Below are 20,731 nucleotides of genomic sequence, written 5' to 3'. Positions count from 1 at the left end.
AGTTTTCAGCATCTGGGCTTGGCCTTTATGCTGCCTCTTTTTGATTTGAGTCATCACTTGGATTCCCCATAATGATGGTCAAAATGGAATATTTTGGGTGGTCTCATGCCACAAGCTGCTGTGAACTCAAGAGTCCTCTGACATTCTCTAGAGACCATTCTAAGGGAAGAGTTGGGCACACAAGGCAAATATGTTTAATGGTCCACCCTGTAGCTGAACCCCTCCATTCCCAGATGCCACATCAAAAAGAGCCTTTAGAAAGCATCCTTGTAAGTAAAAGGAAGAAAAGTTGCTCTGCCATTTCATGCACCATTGTCCTAAATGTTACGGGCTCTGCACTATTCCCTCAGCGGGATAGCATATTGCCGCATCCCTCGCCTCAGAAAGATTCCTTAAATGTCAGGTCACATTAACCTAACCAAGATCTCTAGCACAGAATAGAAGAAAATTTAAAGGATACTTAGTTACGTATTTAATATGAAAGGCTTTCACAGTCAAGGAGAGCTGTAAGAGAGAAAGTCAGAACTCTTAATCAGATATTTGACACCAAGTCATAACTTTACTAATTATTCTGAACATACTGAGGAATATGAATCGAGTCATGCCGTCTCCAGGACTATTCACAGCATATGCCTCTAATGGCAGAATTGGTTTACAATACAAGTTTTCATCTCCATGGTGCCTGAAGGTAACAAAGGATATTTCTGGGTACTTGTTTGTCTCTGTCAACTGGTTATTGAGTTGGCTTTTGCCATACAATTCATTTTGCCTGAAGCTTAGTCACTATAAGGAATTTGAGGGTAGTTTCCTACTAGTAGTGTTTTTAAAATTATGTCGGATATCTACCATTTGACCAAATATACAAATACAATACCATCTACCACCTTGTGACCACATTATTTCCTGAGATCTTCATCCTGAATATGTAGTTTATCATCATATAATGAGTGTTTTTATACTTTTACTATATATATATATCCATAAACAGTACCTAATATTGTATTGCATATTTTAAACTCACGTACATGGTGTCATACTATACACATTCTTCCTTTTTCACCGAGTATTTTCAGATTTATTCACTGCTTAGTCATTTTCAGACCTTCCTTGGTTCCTGATTCTTGCCTAAGGACTGCCTAGTTTAGTTCATTTGCAAAGCTGAGATGATCATGGTTTCCTGGGCTCAGTGAATGATTGATTCCACCTTTTCTGGCTTTGCTTATCTACTTCCCAAGCTCTCTCCTAAAACTTCGATTTGTGTTTCTCCTTTGTCCTGTCTTACAGCCCAAAGGAACTTTACAAATCCTTACTGATTCTAGATTTACAATAGAGAGACACTGTTGTATGTTCTGTTCCTGGACAGAATAGTTATCCACTAATAGTAATGGAAAGTGTTCTCGCTCAGATGCTGTAACAGGTTTAGGCATAATCTCTAAATACCTGAGAAAGTTTCCAAGTAACTAGTAAAGAAATCAGTGTGTTGTTTCCATAAATAGAATAAGATTCCAATTTTTTCAAAAAATGGCTAGAAAAAGGCACATTTAAAATTTTTCATTATTTTATATTGTCACAAAGAATAAACATTAGTTTTTGTCAGAATGGTTTAATGTGACAAGAATGCCCCAAGTTCTCATTTTTTTTAGCTTTGTGACCTGGGCAAGTAATGATCTCTTTGGGTTTTCTATTTTTTCATTTGTAAAAGGAAGAGAATTAGGCAAGGTGCCTATTAATACTTCCTACTCAGAAATTTTGACTCTGTTTCTAAGGAACTGACACATCTCAAAGAACTGGGAGAAGGGTATCATTTATGTCTTTCAGAGGCCAAAAATACTTCCAGATTATAGAACATGCATTATGATAATGAGTGGGTATTTCAGTGAAGATTAATGTATTTCATTATCTAATCTTCTCTAGGTAACCAAAATAGGTCAGGCTTAGACTTCATTTTATTTTAATGCAGCATCACGTGGCAGAGATATTTGCAGCCCTAGAAGTTAGCTAAGGACTTTTGTCAGGTCTTTTTCTTTTCTTGTTTTTTTTTAACGAGTTTTATTTTATTTGTTGGTTTTAAATTGCAGCAGTGGCCTTCCTAGGTCTGGGTCAGGACCCAGACTAAATTCTCGGACTCCCTCTTCTCTCATTAGACTGCTCGGCCCGCGTTTGCCTGGTGGGACTCGTCTTTGGCTAGGTGCAGGCACAGCACAGACAGCCGCCGCCTAGAAGGGCCTGGATTGTGCTGCTGCACAAACACTCTTCCTTAGACCAGGCTGCCCATGCTATTTGGACTCATAGCATCCTTGTTTTTCTGCTGTCCCATAGAAGGAGACGTGCAGGAAGGTTTCTGGGCCTTTTTGAATGGTTGACTTCACTGGCAAAGTGTAAGAAAAGTAGAAAGTCTGTAAGGTTGGAGTCACACCTGATCCAGAGCCCGTATATAACAGGTACTTTGTCTGCCACGTGAGCTTGAGCTGAAGGCTCAGAGACCAGGACAGCAGTCAGCGATGTTTGCTGCGTACCGTAAAGAAATGTGTCTCTCTTTTTATTTCCTTACCACAGTTCCAGATCAGGGTGATCATGACTGTTAGTAGAAGAAAATAATACTGTTTGTATAGGAAAAAAGACTTAAGGAAATATGCCTCCAGAATTTCCATTGTGGTTATCTCTGGAGGCATGATTACAGGTTTCTTTAGTTCCTCCCTTTTTGTATTTTCCATATTTTTAACAATGAGCATGCAGTATTTGTGAAATCAGAAAGGAAAAAAAAAAAAAGCAGTAAGTATTTTTTTTTTTTAAATGACCACTGTGCCTCAGGTAGGAAGTTCAGATCCTTGACATGGCATCAAAAGGTGCTCACAATTTGGCTCCAGGCCCAGTGATCTTCAGCCCTGTTTCCCCTTCATGCCACCATCTCTCACAACTCCATGTAGCTTCCTCTGTCTGAAGCCCTGGCCCCCACCCTTTCCTCTGCCCTACCCAGCCTTTGAGACCCCTTTGGAGAATTATCTTTGTTCCCTGTACTCCGAAGCTGGATTCATCTCTCTCTTTCCATTCCTGTAGCACTGGGTACAGATCTCTATTATAGCAGTTGACAATTTGCATAATAGTGATTTGTCAAAGGCTGGCTCTCTTATAAGCCAGTGAACTTCCTGAGGGCAGGGGACTGAGTTCAAATCACCCAAAGATCCCTGCTGCCTTGCGTAGTATGGAGTGTGTGGTAGACTCTCACTAAATTCTGGGTGAATGGAGCAGCTGTTCCATCATGGATGTCCACCAGCAGGTTTTAATGGCACTGAATTTCATCTGTTTACTTTTAATAGCATTTAATACCTTGCCTGGATTAGGATCACAAGAAAGTGTTCCCACTATCTCACCTCTGTAAGTCACCTCAGGATGCTTTCCGTGGATCTGTACACTATCTTGCCAGCTCACATGGCTTCTTAGATGGCTGGAAGGTTGACTGTCTTGCTGATTTACCTCAGACACGGTGCCTGGTATTTCTGCCCGTCTACACTATACACTGTGTGCTAGCAACCGTTTCTTCACTGAGGTCTTCTATACCATCTGAAGTGTCCCTGATACCATCTGTCCCCTCAGAGAATTGGATAGGTTTTAAGTGTGGCTTACGTTGAAGACTTGTATCTTTGACAATGCCGTAGTCTATTCAGACTGTTCTCCTAAGAAAAAGGTTAAATTTAATCTTGAGTTCTCCTTTAGACTGTTTGTAAGAGTCCTTTCTCCACTTGAATTTACTGATTTTTATCATTTCTGCTTTAGCTTTACCACACTGGATGCTGGCATTTCAACCTGTTTCTAAAACTTTAGATAGCCAGGGAAATCTGTTATATTTCAAATGTACAGTCTTCTTTTATATAAAATACAATTGTACTTTATGCAAACTTAAATTATGTAAAATTGATAGTATGGTATGCTAAAGTATCAATAAAACCTCACCCAAATTTTAAAAATAGAAGTGGACAAGAATTTCATCATTTCATAGCTAGAGGGCTTGTATGAACTGTAAACCACATGGCAGCACCATTTTGCCCAGTAAAATGCAGATACCTGATGTCCTTTGGCAGTGTTCTGTGAACTACATTTTTTTTTTTTTTTTTTTTACTACATAGGAACTTGTGGTTGTGGTTTCGGTGCCTGCTTTTTTGTTATTTTAACATCTGATCTTGTTATAATTTAAAATGTTTTTATATTCTACTATAGTGTCTCCCAGTCATTGATTAAATGGTGGTGGTGCTTATACTAGTGCTGAAGCTAGCACATGAAAATAAATAAGCTTGGAATAAAATTTAGATGTGGTAAAACATGACGAAGGTCAAACAACCCCATGACACTCTGTGCTGTAATTGAAGAATGTGAGCACTCTGTAGACCACTGGAGATGACGCTGAGAAAATAAAATGGAGGATTGAAATAAAAATGCGCTGTGATGTAGAGGTGATGTAGAGCTGTGCCTCCTGAGAGTGCCTTTACTCCTATAGAAAAATCAGTTTTGAATTTTGCATATATTGAATTATTCAAAGCCTTCGGGAACACATCCCTTGCATAAAATGCAGACATCTTATTCTTGAGATTTTTTTTTGTAATTAAAATTATATAGCAGTTTTTAAATCTCTTAAAACACATTCGGGCAAAGGTAATAGTTTTTTATCTTTAAAGACAAGGATATGAATGATTTTTATTAATCGGCCTCATCAGTTAATTTATAACTAGCTTAATAATTTCAAGCCACTCTTTCCATAATGATTTTAAAGGTTTCTAGCTTTAATACTGTATATCAGGGTCATAGGGACATCTGGGACAAACATTTGACATCCCACAATAGAATGTTAGATTCGAAGAGAACCTTAGAGATCATTTTACAAAGCAGGAACAGATGGTTAAAGAGGCTGGCGAAGGGACTGGCTCTGGGTCACACAACATTTCAAGGAACTGTGTTTTTATATTTTTATGGTGTATTTTTTAAATTGTATTTAGTCTCTATTCTCTAATATCCTTTCTTCCCTCTTTACTTGGCATATTTATACTGAATTTTCCAACTATGGTAATAAGCTGAAGTTTGGATATTCTGACTCAGAGTAAGAATGGAAATACCAATTTTTCTTCTAAAAATCTGTGCAGACTATTTTCCTACTCAGGACCTGTGGGATACATGATCTTGTAATTCAAGTTTTTTCATCAGTTTCTAATACCAGGAGGAATGTGCTACTACATACATTAGAAAGGACATGATAAAAATAGCATGTCAAATTCTAATGAAATTGTTCCTCATGGAGTTTTTCTTCTCTTCAAGATAATGCATATGGTAAAACGTTACGGCAACACCATGGCTGGGTAGTTCGAGGGGTTTTTGCGGTAAGTAAGCTTTCTGCCTCCTAATGTTCTCATGGTCATGGCTAGTTGTTTTGCTTTGTATTGTGTGGTGCTTCTGTTTGCTTTGTTTTTGAGAATAAGAACAAACAGTTGCTTATTTCATTTAAGTCTGTAGGTCTTTTGTTGGGTGGAAATGTTGGCATTGAAAGGTGAGGCGAGACAGAGTGTGCGTCACCTTACCCAGTTCCTGTGGAGACTTGTCTCGAAAGTGGGTGCCTGTCTGATAGGGCAGTGAAGAGTGTCAGTGCAGGAAGCTGCCAGATGCTCACCCTTTGAAGGGAACCTGGTGGCAGTTTCAAGCCCATAGCTCCCTCTGCTGCCTGTAGTCAGTCCTGTTAATTCTCAGATTTTAGTAGATATTTTTTTCCTAAATTGAATTTTTTTCTCAAATATTAACTGACCTGGGTTGCCAGTGGCTAGGGCTAGGGAATCTCTTCTCACCCTGTTATTTTCTTTGTGGAGGTGTTTGTATTCATATGTTTTAGCCCCTGTTACCTACCACTGCTTCCTTCCCTGCGTGACCTAGGATGAACACACACTTGGGAATCCTAGCCCCCTAGACAGATCACTTAGCCTGCTTTGTAAAGTAGCAGGAATAGATGTCCCCTTTATGTCCGCAGTAATACTCTGTGATCCTCCTGTCTGGGGAGGGGTCAGCCTTAGATGCAGCCATGAAAAGACGGAGTCTTATGTAGTGGTACAATAGGAAATGCCATAGAATGAGAGTGTTTTGGGGAAGGTCAGGGATTCAAAACAGCCTCCAGAATGATGTCGTTTACTAATTTAAAGCATGGGAGACATCATTTGCCTAACGTAAGAACTGTTTAGGTCATGATTTATTAGGAGGCAGATAAAGGAAGTGGGAAGAATTTACCATGGAAGAAATCAAATTTTAGTGAAAGTGAAACCTCTGAAAGCATAGAGATGACTAGCTCCATCCTACTGTTCACTGGAATAGGAGCCAGGCCAGTTGCAGCCACAAACGGCTCACGCTTACCTTCAATGCATGTTTAATAACAGTAATAGCTACCATGTGGCTGTTGGACACTTACTGTGTATCAGGCACTGTGCCAGGTAATTCTGTGTTCATTATCTTTGGCAATCCTCAGGATTAAGTCCCACTATTTTACAAGTTCAGAACTGTTAGTTCCAGTCCCAGAGTGAGGCAGTGGCAGAGCCCAGGTTGCTGTCTCCAAGGCTGGTGCTTATCGCCCACATCACAGCTCTCTACAGTGAAGACAGAATAACTGAGAAGCTGCCAGGGAGAAATTAAGTAGAGGAATGTGCTACATTCATTGATCTCCCTGAGTAAATACTGTGATTGCTTGCAGGTGCCTGACACCCAAGTTCCCTTGGTTAGATGACACAGCATAAAATCATTGAGTTGTACGCTTTATAAGAAACGTAAATGTAGTTTGGGGTTTTTTTTTTTTTTTTCAGTTTAGAAGGCTGAGTTTGATCCTAAAATAGTGATGATCCAAGAGATGTTGCCAACAAGGATGCAGCTATAACAAAATTTGTCACAAACATGAGTATCAAAAAACTTTTTAACTTATAGCATTTTCCCCAATATACAGTAATTTAGATTCATTGTAAAAAACTTTTAGAAATCATATAAGAATAGGAAGGGGAGAAGTTTAAATTGTCCATATTTTCACCACTCTATGATAATCATTTTTTAACATTTTTGTGTTTTACCTTCCTAGCTCTTATTTTCAAATATTTTTATATATTCCTTTCAATATTGTTCTATTTCATTTTATATTTTTATATAAATATATATCTACTTATAGATGTCTATTTTTATATCTACATGTTTAAATTATGTGTATAATTATTTTTATTTTGTATATTTACTGTCTATGCATATAAATTTTTTGACATTTAGCTGGTAGTATCATTGATAGTTTGATTTACACATACTGAGAAGTGATTACAATAGGTTAGCCTAACATCCATCTTCTCATATAGATACAATGAAAAGAAAAGAAAAGAAAGAAAGAAAGAAAGAAAGAAAGAAAGAAAGAAAAGGAAAAAAATTTTTCCTTGTGAAGTAAACTCTTAGAACTTACTCTCTCAACAATTTTGCTATATGTCCAACAGCATTGTTAGCTGTAGTCTTTCCCACTTGTTTTTAGGGACTGCATAATATTTCCCTAGTGTCGAGGTACCATAATTTATTTGCCCAGTCCTCTATGTTGGAAGTTTAAGCTGCTTTAAGTTTGTTTTTACAGATAAAACAACATCTGTTTGTATGCATTTTTGACTAAAACTCTTATTTCCTCAAAATAGGTTCCTAGAAGTAGAATTGCTGTGTCTAATACCAAGAACTACAACCACAACTTAGAATTGGAGCACTTACCAGTCACTAGATGTTTTAAGTGCTTTACTTACGTGAAGTTATTAATCTCGTAACTCTGAGGCACATTCTCTTACTTTCCCTGTTTAAAGACAAACCTGAAACACAAAGAGGTGAAGTAACACACCCGAAGTTATAGAGTAAGAACAAGTTGAAGATTCTTGATATTGTCAGTAATTTTTAAAGTTGCTAGTTTTTAAGAAAATAGATTATGTTCAGCATTTGGCAACAGCCTTATCAGTAGAGGAACTAGACAGACCCTCTCAGCCTCTCTCCTATTGTTCTCCAAGTCATCCCTACTTTGGAAAGCTTACTGAGTTTTCTAATGTGCTAATTACAATAAGCAGGGCCAAATTCATTTAACTGATCTTGGTTGCTCAGGGGAACATCTTTTACACTCAAGGAATTTGACTTATTTACCAGCCAAGTAGTGTGAACTTTCATCTTCAAACAGTTATGATCTATGGAACTGATGCCCAGTCCAGGCTCTTCCTCTTTGGGGCTTCCTCTTCAATTGAGTTCTGTCATTGTTTCCCAAATAGGCTCGACTGCATCACAGTCCCCTAGGAACCTTTGAAAAATACACAGTCCTGGGCTCCACTCTGGAGAAACTTTAAAAAAATTTTATTTTACTTAAACAAATGTACATAGAGTTTTGCTTTGTTTTGTTTTTAATCACAAAGTCCAAAAAGGTTATAATAAAAATAGCAGTCCCTACCTTCTGTTCTGTACTTCCCAGACTCTCTGAAAAAGGCTGCTACTTAAAACTGCTTTGACTATTCCAGTACCTCTGTACTTCTAAAACTGTTTACTATTATTTGTGGACTTCCTAATTTTAATTAGTTTATCAAATTTAATTAATGTTGACTTTCTGTTATGGATCAGAATTTAGCTCTCTTAGACCTCACAACCTCAGCTCTTCTGCCTCCACACTCCCTTTATATCACAAGTTAACATTATGGTAATGACCCAAAATTCTGTGACTTTTTGTTCTTTCTTATGTGAGTTTTCTGGTTTTCCCCACACCATCAGATCTCTCAAATAACCGTCATTCTGAGCTCACAAATGTTATCAGGTTTTGTTATTTTTTTCTTGGAGTCTTCCATTCCAGAGCTTCCTAAACTCTTATTCCAGTCTGAATTGTTGTACTGCTATTACCCTAGGATGTTTCTTGACAAGTTTTCCTATACTGAACCCCCACCTCATCCTGTCTTCATTTCCCAGGTCCTGTGACTTCCTGTTTCTTGATCTAACCCCTCTTTTTGATGGTATCCTTACATGAGTAGCTTCCTAAGAAGGGTGCAAGGGAGCTAAATTTTTGAGTTCCTGCATGCCTGAAAATGCCTTTATTCTGCCCTTTTTTTCCTAGAGTGTTGTTTTGGCTGGTGTAGAATTCTAGGTAGATAGTAATTTTCTCTCAGAACTTTGAAGGCATTCCTCTGTTGTCCTCCAGCTCCCAGCGTTACTTAAAATCTAATGTCATGCTACTTCCTGTTCCACTGTGGTATAAACTATTCCTCACTTCCTTCTAGATGCTTTTAGGATCTGTTCTTTATCCCACATTCTAAAATTTCACCATGTTTTCCTTTCGGTCTTTATGATTCATTCTGCTGAGCACTTGGGTAGGTCTTTAAATCTGGAGACTCATGTCCTTCAGTTCTGGGAGATGTTCTCACATTGTATTTTTGGACAGTAGCTTTCCCTTCATTCTCTGCTTGCCCCCTTGTACCCCTACTGCGATTTGAGTATTTATTATGTGCCAGTAGAATAAACATATCCCACATGTCCCATTAATCCCTCAAGTAAGGAAAGTGGTACCGGTCCTCTTCTACAGACGAGGAAACTGAGGTTGTAGGATTTTAAATACCTTGCTTAAATTCTTCAAGCTAATATGCAAAAGATTTGAGATTCAAGTCCAGGTCTCCTCACCCACACCTGTGCTTTAACCACTGCATGGTAATGCCACTCTCCAATTGCAAAAAGGGGGAGGGTTGATTCTCAAAGACTTTCAATATAAGGAAGCTCAAGAAAGCAACTGCAGAATGATAATTCAAGATTCCAAAAAGTCTCCACAGATCTCAGCAGATCCAACCCAAGAGATGCCAGATGGCAGATTTTAGCAAGCTTACAGAACAGTTGGCCTGCAAAGGGAGGGGAGCTTAAGGAGCTTAGGAAATCTTCTATCAGGAAAGTAGAGTGGTTGGTGGTATGGTTGAAAAAGCATCGAGATGATCCTAAGTTCAGATCCTGGCCCTGGCACTCATTAGCTGTGTGATACCCACCTGAAAAATAGGAATGTAAATTATACAGGGTTCTTACAGAGATTAACTGGGATAAAATATGTTAAAGCATCAGTGCACAAGCAAACAACAAATGTTAGTCCCCTTCCTTTTTAGAAAATATTCAAGAATACAAAAAGGAAATATTACCCATGTGGGGGGAAATAGGAGATATGCAAAGAAAGTATATGGAGATGAGACACAAATAGGGTGAGGCGCCCTGCAAGGCCGGCCATGTACGAACAAAGGCAATGGTCGCACCATGCATACAGGTAATTCTGAGCACTTCAGGGGAGGAGTCTAGATCACTGTGAATGAGAAGAGGGCTTTTCTCTAACTCTTCTTCTCAGCATTCCCTGATGTGATGGCATTATTCATCCTCAAGATGGCCCAGGTACACACTCGCTTCTTCTAGCCTTGATATTATTTGATTTGGTGCTTGAAACATAATTTTAGAGTCCACGAATTGAAAGGATATACTCCTATTTTCTCTCTCTTGCTCTCCTCAGCTCTGTGCATGTGTGTGAGCGTGTGTGCACGCATGCTCTTGTGCATGAGTAAAGTCTGCAAGAGATGTGGTGCAGATTCTCACGGGCAATTCTTTTGCAGTTAGCTCTGAGAGCAGCTCCATCCTATGAAGATTTTGTGGCTGCGTTAACCATAAAGGAAGGTGACCACCAGAAAGCAGCTTTCAGTGTTGGGATGCAGAGGGACCTCAGCCTTTACCTCCCTGCCATGGAAAAGCAGCTGGCAATACTGGACACTTTATATGAGGTCCACGGACTGGAGTCTGACGAGGTGGTATGACGTCTGGAGGACAGCGCCGCCTCTAACTTCAGGGAATAAAGTTTGCTAAAGTGTTTTGTTGCCCTACTTAATTTCCAGCAGCAGCTTCCACCCTCTCCAATCCCTGATTTGAGGGGATGGAGAGGAGGCAAAGCCTAGTGCTTTTATATATAATTTTTAAGTGCATATGTGTTTTATGTGTTTAAAAATCAAGGTGCTATCTATTTTAGTTCAAAGGGCCTCGTGGAAACCAAATCATAGCTGTTTCATAGACTCGAACAGCAAGTTGTACAAGCAGATTTGACAAATGAATTTGTTAGTATTGTGTTTTGTTTTGTTTTTAGCTCTTGGTTTTAATGGGCCACCCAAACCCGAGTTGAAAATGAGCAAATTCTTTATCAAGGACTGTAACTCATAGCCAGTGTTTCAGTCAGTTTACAGCTAGCCTAAAAATTTAGAGGGAGCTAAGCCCCTTTGTTACAGCTGTTGAAATGCAGAGTTTGCTATTCGCAGACATTCTTTAAAGAACCTCTTCTCTGTGGCTCTGTGGGCCAGTAGAGCCTGTGTCGTCAGGACGTCCAGGGCATTGGTGTGACCATGCCCATGTGGGAGGTGGACGACATAAACAGCAGTGCCCTGTTTATGGGCCAGGAGACCATTGCTCCGAAGAGATGAGTGGTGTCCTCCTGCTGGAGGACAGTACGGGAGGGGTGGGACTGATCATCTGAGGTGACCCCTATCTAGTGCACACCTTTTGCCAGCATGCTTTCTCCTGTATCCTCTCAGTTGGACATCACAGCAAAACCATGACATTCAAGGATTATTACCCAATTTCGAAAGTAAGGTTTAGAGATTGAGGAACTTACTCACAGTCACACAGCTGCTAAATAAAAGAACCAGATGACTTCCACGTGTGATCTGGACCACCTCTGCATCAAAATCACATGGAGCGCTTGTTCAGAAAGCAAATTCCAAGGTCTTATCTTAACCTGAAGGACTAGAATTGTGGGAATGGGACTCTGGATAATAAATCCTGAATTTGAGTAAACTTCCCACGTGATTCTTGTGTACACAGGGTTGAAGAACCACAAGACTGAATTCTAGTTTACAGAATTCCCAGTCTTCGGCATGAACTAAATGATACGCTCTTTTTTTCAAAGAGGAAGAAGCAATAGTTGATGTAAAGTAGTCAAAGGGAGAGTGAGAAGTGGAGCAAGCTTACTCAGCATCTTTCTTAATTGAACCAGCCTCGGTGTCCAGCCCGCAAGCCTCGGTGTTGCCTTCAGGGACCACGTTCTGAACGTGCTCCCCGATCAGTCTCGGCTCAGTCACCAGCAGTGAGTGCAGAGCGAGCTAAGTGCAGCTGCTTATCAGTCTCAAAAGCTTTGGGACCATGTCAGGGTTTAAAGGTAGGATTTAAGCCTTGTAAAACAACCTGTGTAGGGTTCTCCTAAAGAGTGTGATGCCAGGCCTGTGGCCCTAGCCTCTCAGTAGGCCAAGCTGCCAGGGATGCCCTCCCCATCAGAGGGTCCTGGCTTATAGCAGCGGAAAGGGAAGTTCCAGCATGAAGGGGTTACCAGGGGAGAAGGTGAGTCCCTTTGAGGGGCACCGTGATGGTGTTCCAAGGGCAAAGAGAACCCTCTCCTCAGATGAGAGGTTAATGTAGGGAGGGGTGTTGACTTTGTCTTTTGTCTGTCTTTAAACAAATGGACATTTCTGTAGCTCAGATTAACGAAGTAGGTACTCTGCTCCATAAGGATTTCTGGAAATGCTTACATTTAGAAAAGCAACCTCAGACGTTTTAAGGCTGGGGAGAAAGGGGTGCTAAAGTGATGCTGATTCTTTTGTGTCTCAGCGCTGGCTGTTGGCAGCTACGGAGGTGTGTGTGCTGCCTTCCCCTACTCGCATGAGTAATGAGTGCGGCTCTCCTCCTCTGGCTGGTGTGAGTGTGATGGCGGGACTAGAGAGTACTTTAGACCTCCTGCCCTGACACAGCCTCCTAAAAGGGAAGAAGAAAAGGCTGCCATCCTTTGTTTTGCCTTAAATGAAGACGCATTAGGCATTGTGCCAGTGGGTGGGATGCCGCCAGGAGAGTTGTCAGTGTTGTGAAGTGTGACTGTTCTGAGCAGATGCTCATGCTCTCCGTCACCTCCGGTGCACCTGTGTGGTCTCTTGGGAAGGGCTGAGCACACTGAAAATACCTCAGATTTCCCACCGAGATTCTGAATACACACTGAAAGCAAGCTGCTCAGCGTGGCCGTTTCACGTTTACATAGGTACTGTCTTGGTGTGCATGACCCAGTTTTCTGGGAAAGAAGGGTTTCAGATTATCTGGGATCATTGGGAACCCAGATCAGAGTAGCTTGAATAACTTGAATAAGTTACGCTTTCTACTCAGTACGTTTCCAGCCCTACAGAAAGGGGGCAGTATTTTTGGTAGGTATTTTCCTCACTGGAGCATATTAAGTTTGCCTAAGATGTGTAAAGCTCTGGAAACTGAACCTCACAGTAGATGATAAATACAACTTGACCTGAAGCCCAGCACAGTCAGAGCTTCCTCCTGGACCTACAGTATTTGCTTCTCCATCTTAGTTAAAGTCATCATCTGTGCTAATTTGTAGTTACTATCTAAGAAGAGGACAAAGAGAAAGGATAGTTAAGGCTTTCTCTCTATAATCCTCCAAGATTCCTGGGCCGTCTAAGCTTTCTTTCCCCCTGACAGTGAGAGGAGGTGGGAAAACGCTAGTACATTTGTTGGCAGAGTAATCACCTTGCTCTCATTGCTCAGACATTTTTAGGATTCCTTTTCTATAGCAACCTTTTGAGAGCTCGTCAAGGAAAGGCAGCATGTCTTCTAGATATCAGTACAAGCTACGTAACATTTGGACGACCCCTTTCAAGGTGTTTCTGTCCACAGAATTTCATCATATCTGCACTTCTCCCCACTGCAGAAGCCAAGGCCTTACACTTAGAAGGGATCAGTGGGTATTTGTCACACCAAACAAAATCCTTTCAGTGATGGCAATTTTTTGTCTTTTGAAAGTAAATGTAATTCATTATAGCTAATCTTGGCAAAAAAGTTAGAGGGATACCTTTTGGGGACGAAACCAACCTGTGACTACGAGGTAAAGGCGATTTTTCTCATCACCTCTTGATCCCGCTCCACAGGGAGTTCTAGAAGTGGGGCTCTCGGAATGTTGAGCATATCAGTCCCCAGGAAGTTGACTTTGAAAGATAGTGTTGATTAGAATGGGTATGTAGTAGCGCAAGGCACATTGTCGTCATTATTTGCATGTCATTCTGCACATAAATCCTCCCCAAATGTCATAGTCCACGGAGAGGGCTATCTGAACTCCACAGTTCAGCCCTGCTGCTTTTCTCTCCTCTCCTCTGCTCCTCTCGATGGCCAGCAGTGGCCCAGCAGAGTGCCAGAGCATCCCTCCTCTAGCTGTTATGCTCCGTTCCTCAGCAGCACCTGGGGCACATATACGGAGCATTGGTACAGGCCTAGCCAGGGTCAGGTGCCCTGTCTATGGGCGTTCTGTTCCCCTCCCAGGCTGCAGGAGCTTCTTAAAGAACCCCTATTCGCATTTGCAGCTGTAAAACAGGTGACCGCCGTGGTGTGTGGCATCTAGTAAAGGTGATCTGTTATTAGATGAGTTCTGCTGGAAAGTTTTGCAGTCTTCTCTTTCTGATTATTAATTGCGTTTATGTATATATCCAAAAAGTTAATGCTCTCAATTTTGTATTCAAAAAACTTTTTAATTAAGAAAAATACATGTTAGGGACCAATAAATATAGTTTTCTTTATTAAATTTAAAATAAGTAAAAGCTGGAGCAAGAGGTAGCGTATTAAGGAAACTTAATCTGATTGTGAAAACAATTTGTATGAAGAAATACCATTTAAGTCAGTAGGGAGAGTCAGAGGGTCATGACCAATACAAAATGATGTGATTTTGGAAAGTTTCTGACAGAAAATTTGTATGTTCTTTTTTTCTAAACGACCATGTCTTCAAGAAGTTGGTTACATAATGGTGCATTTCTGAATCATCAATTAAAATCAGTTGCTTCTGATTTTAGTCATAGGTTTTACAACTCTTCATCTTCCCTGCCCTCATGTTTCATTTCTCTTTTGAGGGTGAACTATCAACCTTTGAAAAACTTTTAAATTTAGAATTTATAAATACAATAGATTTTAAGCCATCGATCTATTAACTGAGCTAATGTGCTTGGTCTTGGAGGGCCTGACTCAACGCTCTTTGTGATGTGGTGGAGTCTGTGCACAGGCTTCAGGGTGTAAGGCAGCCTGTGTCCCTGTGACGTGCACAGAGTAGAAACACACCCTGCTTCGGCACAGCCCTTTGTGGTCTGCAGTTGCTTACTCAGGGGTTCATAATAATGACATAAAAATACCCGCTGTCTAATAGTATTTTAAGACTGCTTATCTATTACAAGGGTGTTAGGGTCCTTCAGCAATTCCACGAGCATCCGGTCCTCTAGACCTCCTAGAAATGTCCTCAGTCCCAATCCGGCATAGGCAGTAGCCTGTGTACAGAGGCCATCTGCATGATTTCTCGTTGCACTGCTGCATCGCGGCACTCGGGGCACGATGAAGCTGTCGTTGGCAGTACGGTTGATGCATGCATCGATCTTTCTTCTCCACTGTTTTACATAGCCTTTCATTAAAAGGAAAAAACATAACCACTACTCTGCAATGCAAAAGTTTGAAGATTCTTTGGTTACTCTTTAAATCACTTCTCTTTCAGAGGAAGCACATTTCCAGCTAAGTTATGTGAGAACACAAGAAAGAGATCTTGCTTGTTTTAAGCGCCATCCTTTCTATTTTATATATTTTAAAGTGTGGTCAGTATTTCCTCCCTGTGCTTTATAAACAGAAACTACCCTGGGATGGTTGGTATCCCCTGCAAAGCTGCACAGAGAGCCACACAGACTCCTGTGCATGTGTGTCTAGTTATAGGTATGTAAGGAGTCAGTGGTGACAAGAAGGGTGATCTAGGAGTAATTCTGTTGCTTCCCAGAAGGCTAATGAGCCAGTCTCATGGCATGTTTGATGTGTCCCCTGTGTCATGACAGTTTCACTAGAATGTCAGTAAACAGCCCAACTACCTCATGTGAAATTGGCTGTAGACAATCTGTGTCAGATGAGACATGTGTTATGGTTGATTTAATCTGGTTAATAGATGGACAGAATGATGTCTCTAAAGAAGAAACACGTTAGACCAGATGCCAAAGGCTACAATGTACATAGATTTCCTTGGATTACTTCTTTAAGTCAACATTTAATTCCACCCCCAGTATTCTTATCTTGAATGTTTGTGGTTTCATAGATCCATGCACTTTGAATATCTGTCATGTGCCGTCTTCTGTTATGGTTTTTGTCCTTCAACATTACGAATGAGCTTTATAATGACAGCAGAAAGCAAGTGGTTTGTTGCTTTCTTAATTCTGATGGACTTTTACTTAGAATATAATGTGTTGGCGCCTGGAGGAGCAACTGATGAATGAAAATTTCATGTTTAGGTTTCATGTAAAACTCTGTCCAAGTTATTACTCTGTATCTTGTGGGGAGGGGGAAATAAGGGAGGGATTTACTTTTTTTGCAAAAATGTTTGAAGACATCTGTCAGATTTTATATTCGTTAGTTATAATAAACTTATTTTTAAAGAATTTTATCAAGTGTTTTTCAAAGACTTTTGTTTGGGTTTCTGTTTAATTGAATATGCCAATAGTAAGTATCATTTATGGAACATATACTATTTTCTGGGCATCATTCCAAGCTGTTTACAACTATTGACACATTTAATCCTCCTAATCACTCTACAGGGCCAGTACTATTACTGTCCTTAAGTTACAGATGAGAAAACTGAGGCACAAGGGAATTGGGGAAGCCCCTTGTCTATGATTCCACAGCTGATGTATCATGCTGATTATTAAATATTTTTAATGTCATCCAATCAGGAAAGTATATAGAACACAAGTTCATAGAGAAACAGAAATAGTTGTCAAATAAGATAAGAAATATGCCAAGGATAATACACCAATACTATATCAAAGCAAATAAAATGGTCTGAACAGAGCTGCCCACTTTAAGCATGAGCAAATTTAAATAAAATGACCTGGTAACCACATAAATATGCTACAGCCAGTAAAGGGAGCAAAGTGGGGAACAGACGAAACCAATAGGGAAGAAAAGCTAACCTAAGAAACAAAAGTTCCTACAGGTATGTTGTGTTTTCAAAGAACATGAATTCAATAAAATAAGAGCTCACATATAAGCTGATTAAACAACCAAACAAAATAAAATAAAAAAGGCAGATTGCAGAGCTAAAGGAAACAACTTGGCCAGAATAACACTATTAAGAACAAATAAATGAGTCAGAAAGAGCAAGAAACATGGTTGAAAACTGAACTGATGATAGAAGAAAAGGCTTGAGATGACTGCAAGTGAATGAAGAATTAAAAAAAGTTTAATTCTTGAGAGGACAACTGTAGGAAGACAAAGATACTCTAACAAAGGCATAACTGGTGACCAAAAAAAAAAAAAAAAGGAACTAAAAAAGTGCTGAAAGATAGAATACAGAAACATTTTCCTGAAATGAAGGAATGAAACTTCAGATTGAAAAAGTACACTGTGTTCTAGGGAATCTTACGGAAAGCAGTTGACACCAAAACATACCCTGATGAAGTGAATGAACTTCAAGAATGATGAAAGAATTCTTCACTGATGAGGAAGAAAAAGCAGGTCACCAAAGGGTCTCAAACTTCTTTACCGCCAGGAGGCAGTGGAGGAATGTTTCCAAAGTTCTGAGTGGCAAAAATAGTAACAAGTATATTATTGCCAGCCGAGTTGTCAAATATGTCAAATATTCTTCAGCATGCAAGAACTCAGGGAATACAACCCCCATGAGCCCTTCTTAAGGAAACCATTTGATAGAAGAGATGCATCAAGTGAAAGGACTGGTGGTGAGCACTGAATTTATATAAAGAACCAAGATCAAACTGGGAATTACAGATACAGATTGCAAATACTGTAAACCTTAGGAATATAACTGATAAGTTGGGGGTGGAGAAAGGGAGGTGTAAGAGTGCCAGTCTCCTCTTATTATCGTAGCAAAGAGTTGATACTGTCTAAAATAAAAAATCATATATATATATATATATATATATATATATAAAATGACTAACCAAGTTTTTTGGTAATTTTTAAAAATAAGTTTGAATGAATTTTTAAAGAAATATCTGTTGAGATAAAGAAATAATTAAAGTTTAGTAATTGCTTCAGTTTACTCTAGTTTCTTATCTTAAATACAAGCAAACTGCCTGAATGCTTTTTTTAAAAAATTAATGTGATCAGAAATAAATATGATAAATAAAAATAAATAGGCGTCTATGTTTATAAAAATCCCCTCTATTTTTATCTCTCTCTGTGTAAAAATAAGTCAGAAATGATATTTAGCTGAAGTTAATGATGGTTAATTTAAGTGGGTATTGATTTAGTTTTACTTTTTTCTTTGTACTTTATTATACTGCTTGACTTCTGTTTGATAACTATGCTATCTTTTTATTTTAAAATTGGGAGGCAGGGAGCCTACTCCAAAAAAACAGGTTAAAAAGCATTGTATAGTGTGGTTAGACCTCTGGTATATGCTGTTCCTTATAGTGATATTTGCTTTATACATCCTAGCAAGGTACTTTAAATTTTTAACTTAATCTCGCCACACTCCCTTTCTTCTCACTGGTGATTTTTCGCTCATAAGCCGCTATACCTTTCCTCACATATTAATCACCTAAATATCCCAGCTTCTACAACTCATTAGTGTCATATTCTTTGGGTCTAAGGGGGAAAAACAGAATGCTAGTATGATGCCTACTGACTTGCCCAGTGCATCTGAAACATGAAAAAAACAGAAAAAGAAGCCATTTGGAGTGGCTGACAGTCATCTTACAAGAGGAAGCCAAAAAGACTCAGTAACTTGGGAATTTTGCACATAAATTGGCTGCAGTCCATCAGAGGAGCTGAAAGGTTTCTTTCTTTGTGCTTCTGTGAGCTTGGAAGTGAAATGTCAGTCCTTTCTCTGCCCAAGTGAAATTGCTGGGCCGTAGAGCTGTAGCTCAGTATTAGCTTATGCTGATCAAACTCAGCTGCCAGGCATGGCAGATGCGGGAATGCAGTAGTCACCTGTCTTCAGTAAACATTTGTTTTAAGGACCGTTCAACATGGGGTTGGTGGAAACCCGTGGAAGCCCTATATTCTCTTGTGGCATGTGTGAGAGCAACCCCGGACCCTCTCTCTGTGACACAGTTTGATCAAATCCCAAATCCTTGATGTGATTAGTATAAAAAAGATGATCACCAGATTGCAGAACTGAGAGACGCCGTATCCTGCCGTGGTCATAATCACTATCCCAAAGGCTGTTATCAGGCTACAGTTAGAAATTGTGAATAACGTGTATAGCACAGTGTCTAGCTCAAGATGAGAGTTTCAAAAATGATGGTGGTAATGATTATAGTTGTTATTATTACTGTTTGAAGGGGAAGTAAAACTTTAAAGGCCATCATACCTTGAGCTTTCCTGGCTGAATAAGCCTTTTATTATTGGGGCTGCTTGTCCCTGACCTCATAGAGGATTCAGTGCTGTCCCTCCGGCAGGCCCCTCCCTGCCTCCTTCAAAAAGGAGACCTTCACCTAATCCTGTTTCCACGGAGACGGCAGCATTTCCTCTTCCTTGCCTGCGCTCTCGAGGGATGCTTCAGAGCTGTATCCTATTTGGAAGATTCCAGAGGAAGTGCTAACAGCACATTTGACCTGACACTTTCTATAGAACACTACCCTGCTCACTCCAGAGGATATCCAATACATTTTTCTGCCCTAATATCCTATCCCCTTGTTCTGGACATTCTCATTTCTTTGAGTGACAGCCCCTTCACTACTCTTGAGTTCTGATTGGGCTGCTGATCACAGTGCCCAGCCCTCTGGCCACAGCAGTGGGCATGTGATCCATGTGATCTGGTCTAGGCCCATCCTGGGACTTCTCCAGGACAACTGTCTGGACACTGGGAGAGCGTGTATCCCTGTTGTGAACTGCATGTTTGTGTCCCCCCCCCCCAAAAAAAAATTCATATGTTGAAACCCTAACCCCCAGTGGGATAGTATTAGGAGATGGGGTCTTTTGGAGGCGATTAGAGTTAGATTAGGTCACCAGGGTGGGGCCTGCATGATAATATCAATGCTGTTATAAAAAGAAGACCAGGAATCTCTGCGTGACCAAGAAAGCCCCTGTGAGGATGACAGAACCAGGAAGAGGACCCCGACCAAGAAACCAGACAAGCCTGATCTCAGACTTCCAACCTCCAGAACTAGGGGAAATAAACGACTGTTAAATTTAAGCCACCCAAACTACGGTACTTTGGAACAGCAGCCCCAGCTGACTAATACAATCCCTTTTCTCTCAAGTTACCAGCCTGGGGTGACTGAAGAATGACTCATCGGGAGCCCGCCTCCTTCCGCTGCGTGGAGGTCTGCACCAGCGGGAAGAGGGCAGCAGAGAAGTGAGAAACGGCCACACACAGGACAGTGGGTGGGGAGACTGGATAAACGCAGTGGAGTGCTAGATCCCGTAAGTCTGGGGCCCGTGCACACCCAGCTCTCCTAGTCATGCAAACCAATACCTCCCCCTTTATTTAGAGCTCATTGGAATGAGGTTTCTGTAACTTGTAACCAAAAGAAGCCTGAGACATTTTCAGATGAGTCCAAGACATTTGCCTTTGGCCAGATTATCTCTCATGCCTTCCGCCTCCACTAATCTGTGGACGTGATCTTTTGTGGTTAATAGAAGAAAAATGAGCAACGTGCCGAAACGAGGGTCCAGTTAGGTCATCACTATTGTGCTGCAGCAGCACAGG

At 40.3% G+C, this 20,731-nt stretch overlaps 1 protein-coding gene across 3 annotated transcripts in view; it reads left to right on the top strand.

The window, feature by feature from the left end:
- The window catches only part of PLEKHA8 (pleckstrin homology domain containing A8), a 57,115-nt gene extending 40,614 nt beyond the window's left edge, over positions 1-16,501 (top strand). For 2 of the 3 annotated variants that reach the window (XM_031455120.2, XM_010988035.3), the window contains exons 13-14: positions 5,305-5,366; positions 10,632-16,501. In XM_031455120.2, coding sequence (XP_031310980.1) covers positions 5,305-5,366; positions 10,632-10,829 — 260 coding nt within the window. In that variant the 3' untranslated portion in view covers positions 10,830-16,501. The remainder of the gene's footprint in view (positions 1-5,304; positions 5,367-10,631) is intronic. The other variant, XM_031455122.2, reaches the window with a different exon arrangement.
- The last annotated feature ends 4,230 nt before the right edge of the window (positions 16,502-20,731 follow it).

The sequence above is a fragment of the Camelus dromedarius genome, chromosome 7, assembly GCF_036321535.1.
Source record: "Camelus dromedarius isolate mCamDro1 chromosome 7, mCamDro1.pat, whole genome shotgun sequence".
Lineage (NCBI taxonomy): Eukaryota > Metazoa > Chordata > Mammalia > Artiodactyla > Camelidae > Camelus > Camelus dromedarius.
Note: the sequence above shows the minus strand (reverse complement) of the source record. Positions and strands in the feature narration are given on the sequence as shown.